This window comes from Silene latifolia, chromosome 3 (genome assembly GCF_048544455.1).
Source record: "Silene latifolia isolate original U9 population chromosome 3, ASM4854445v1, whole genome shotgun sequence".
Lineage (NCBI taxonomy): Eukaryota > Viridiplantae > Streptophyta > Magnoliopsida > Caryophyllales > Caryophyllaceae > Silene > Silene latifolia.
In genome coordinates, this window is record NC_133528.1 from 2305269 (window position 1) to 2308897 (window position 3629).

Sequence of the window (3629 nt, forward strand, 5' to 3'; positions counted from 1 at the left end):
TGACAACATTGTGAAGACCAACACACAAGTCATAAGTCATAACAATATCCCTTAATTGTGTGGAAGAATTCTTGAGTGGCTGGTAGGTGTTCTTGTCATTGTTTCTATTTGATAATTATGTTATTAACTGTCCCTTCCCCCTTAATCATCATGTTGTGCAGTAAGGCTGTGGTGCTTCTTTACAAATGTTCATAATTCCTTTCAAAGTAATTATACAGCATCAGCTGTACCTCAACGACCGAAACATTGTAACGGGTTTATATATGCAAACTTTACAAATGTTCATAACTCACTTTCAACATATTAAAAATTTGCGTTGAACATTCTTCTCTATACAAATGAGAAAAATACGAATTCTTTCTTATTACAGTAAATAACATAGGAAAACTGATGGTCATTACAGTAATTAATGTATGATCAACAAATTTCAACAAAATAGTAGTGTCTTCCCTGCAATCATCACTCCCATTTGTTAGCTACAATGTCGGCAAGATCGACAACTCTCTGAGAGTAACCCCATTCATTATCGTACCAGGCGATAACCTTCACCATATCATCTCCCATAACCATGGTCAAAGAAGAGTCGACGGTGGAAGAAACATCACTGCATCTAAAGTCAACTGAAACAAGAGGCTCATCACAAACAGAGAGAATGCCCTTGAGCTCCTTGTCAGCGGCCTCTCTGAAGGCGGCGTTCACTTCCTCAGCGAAGGTCTTCTTGGAGACTTGGACGACAAGGTCCACAACGGAAACATTTGGGGTTGGGACACGAAGAGCAATACCGTTAAGCTTGCCCTTTAGGTTTGGAAGGACCAGGGCAACCGCCTTAGCTGCACCTGTTGATGTGGGTACAATGTTAAGGGCTGCGGCTCTGGCTCTCCTTAGGTCACGGTGGCTAGCGTCTAGGAGTCTTTGGTCTCCGGTGTATGAGTGGGTTGTGGTCATGGTTCCCTTGATAATTCCTGCAAGTTTATACAATTAGGCGACTTGTTCCTTAGATGGCTCTGGATATGGTCATTAGGGTAGCAAGAACATACCGAATTTTTGGTCGAGGACCTTGACGAAAGGAGCCAGGCAGTTAGTTGTGCAAGAGGCGTTACTGATGATGGTGTCGGCATGGGTGTAACCTTCCTCGTTGACACCCACCACGTAGGTTGGGATATCACCTTTCCCGGGGGCTGTGATCAACACCTTCTTTGCTCCCGCTTCCAAATGCTTCCCTGCTCCTTCTCTGTCCACGAACACTCCTGTCCCTTCTATAACCAAGTCTATGCCCATTGCCCTGCACACACAAGTATGATTTTAGGCGTCATCTCATCGTGTCACCTGTGTGTTAAGATAAAGCCTTAATAATACAGAGATGGTAGTAAGTACTAACCCCCAAGGAAGTTTGGATGGGTTCCTGTCAGAAACAACTTGGATGACTTTGCCATCAACGGAAATACCATCGGTACCAACGGGCTTAACGTCAGCATCGAAAGTTCCGAGGGTGGAATCGTACTTGAGAAGGTGAGACGCTTGTTTCACACCTCCGGTGTCGTTGATGACCACGACATCAAGAGGTGAGTCCTTCCGGCCGTGCCAACACCTCAAGAAGTTCCTTCCAATCCTCCCAAAACCATTGATTGCCACCTTGATTTTCGCTTCCACTACTCCGTTTTGGCCACTCCTCTTCCCAGCAACCTAATACATGATGCCAAAAATGGTTAATTGGCAAGGTAAGTCACACTAGTTACTAAAACAATTTAAGTTATAGAGATGCTTAAGATCGGGTAGAGTTATTTTTCCGTCGAGTTGGTAGGGTTTACTATAGTTGAGTATCATTAACAATGTAGAGTTGATTCTCAATTGTATTGAGCTCAACCCGATAGAAATGGTGTGCGCAAATGCGTCACTAATGTATTGTTACTTGTTCACTTGACTGCAAAATGTGTCGATGAATGTATTATTGGTTTTCCTCAAAGTGCTTGAAACCATCCTACACGACTTGAATCCGAAATAACCAGATGGTGCACGAGCAAAATTCCTCGAGAACAGAGGAAAGAGATCCTACATTTCTTAATTGCTCACTCCTCAGGTGGTCAATACTCAAACTTGATCTCGTAACTGTCTATTGTCTAGTATGTGTAGACGATCTCGTCTCTAAAACAACAGTTTAGTGCCAAATCTAAAGATTTTATGTTGTTTTCCTTCTCCTGTTGTTATTATTAGGACAGAACTTTATCGAAAACCTGATTGTTTTCTTTTTTTTGACAGTTTGAAACCTTGAATAACAGCGAAATGCATGATACCGTCCCTGAGTCTGAAAATGGAAGGTTAAATTGAAGGAATACTTACTGCATTAGTCTGGAAGGACACTAGGGTCACCAAGTCGTCACAGCTCTTGCGACCGAAGGGAACTGATGTGTGAAGACCGGAGAAATCCGAAAATCCCTTGTTGTATACCTGTCACAATGTATCATCATATACAGTTATAATTAGATCAATGTATCGCCGTGATGACTTGTGACAATCTAGACTATAATCTCCGAAAATGAAACTACTCAATTTTCGTGAGCTAAAGCGACTAGTAAATGTTTTTTTTGGTGTAAAGAGAGTCACGAGGGCGATTTTGATGCTGGCGGGATTTGAACCCTGGTCATGACTTAGTTGACGTCTGCAAAGTGATGGGTAATGTCTGGTACATTAAATCAGGTAAGAAAACGATACTCTACCGACTACTATTGATCCATTCCTAGTGTATAAAACAAATCATGCACAATGTCCTAATGCGACGAGTAAGAAAAAGAGAGACGAAATCGAACCCGAAGAGTAGGGTTGGCAATGGAGAGCATGTTAGAAGCCATGCTCTTAATGAAGGAAGCTACAACACAAACCAAAGACTTAGTTGAATAAGTGAAGAGAAATATAGGGAGTAGAAGTGGAGAGTAGTGTTAACGTTGATTTAGAGATGAGTAGTTAGAGGGCATAAAAAGAAGAAGATAAGATTTATGATAGCCTCTCAATCAATGTATGGACATGATTTTGTTACTCTCTTCACTACTACTAGTTATGTTATCTTGCCATGTCCCAAGTTCTATTGGTATCACTTCCACTCATTAGATGTTGATGGGACCGGGTAGACCTGGTAAACGGGTCAATCCGGAGTTGTGTTCTTCGAGTTTACAAGAAATTTAGGTTTGGCCAGGTTAATTCGGATTCAGGTCATTTTCGGGTGGATTGTTATCAAGTTATTTTAGGATGACAGTCACTATATGATAATAAACATTTAGGTCGGGTTGAATAGCGTTTGGTCAATCAGGGTTTCAGGTCAAATTCAGATCCTCAATTCAGGTGCGGTTTAGGTTGGGTCATTCAGGTTAGGTTAGTTTTGTCAGAGTCCAAGGAGGAACCTAGCTAGTAGAAAGGGGTATCACTCCCTACTTCTAACTTCCATAAAATAATTAATATTATTAATTTTTCCTACCCAAAAATTAGTATTAAATACTCATATGAGATTTTAACATAAGTATAAAACAACACGAGAAAAATTTGCTACCCAAAATTTTATTTTTAGGTTCGCTTCTGTCCCATGGGCCCTTGAATGGTAGGACATACATACCTCACCATTCCTTTACTTTGGAATTATA

The 3629-nt window shown here is 41.1% G+C and overlaps 1 protein-coding gene and 1 long non-coding RNA gene across 2 annotated transcripts; one reads left to right on the forward strand and one right to left on the reverse strand.

Annotated features, from left to right (window-relative positions):
• Positions 1-279: 279 nt before the first annotated feature.
• LOC141646721 (glyceraldehyde-3-phosphate dehydrogenase A, chloroplastic) lies at positions 280-3056 on the reverse strand. The gene is made up of 5 exons (XM_074454643.1): positions 2805-3056; positions 2338-2445; positions 1379-1683; positions 1038-1282; positions 280-962 (listed from the first exon to the last, which is right to left on the reverse strand). The coding sequence occupies exons 1-5, from the start codon at positions 2844-2846 to the stop codon at positions 460-462; spliced, it is 1203 nt and encodes a 400-aa protein (XP_074310744.1). The 5' UTR covers positions 2847-3056; the 3' UTR covers positions 280-459.
• LOC141646722 (uncharacterized) lies at positions 1630-2751 on the forward strand. The gene is made up of 2 exons (XR_012545597.1): positions 1630-1718; positions 2257-2751. It is a non-coding gene; the product is annotated as an uncharacterized LOC141646722 (long non-coding RNA).
• Positions 3057-3629: the final 573 nt, after the last annotated feature.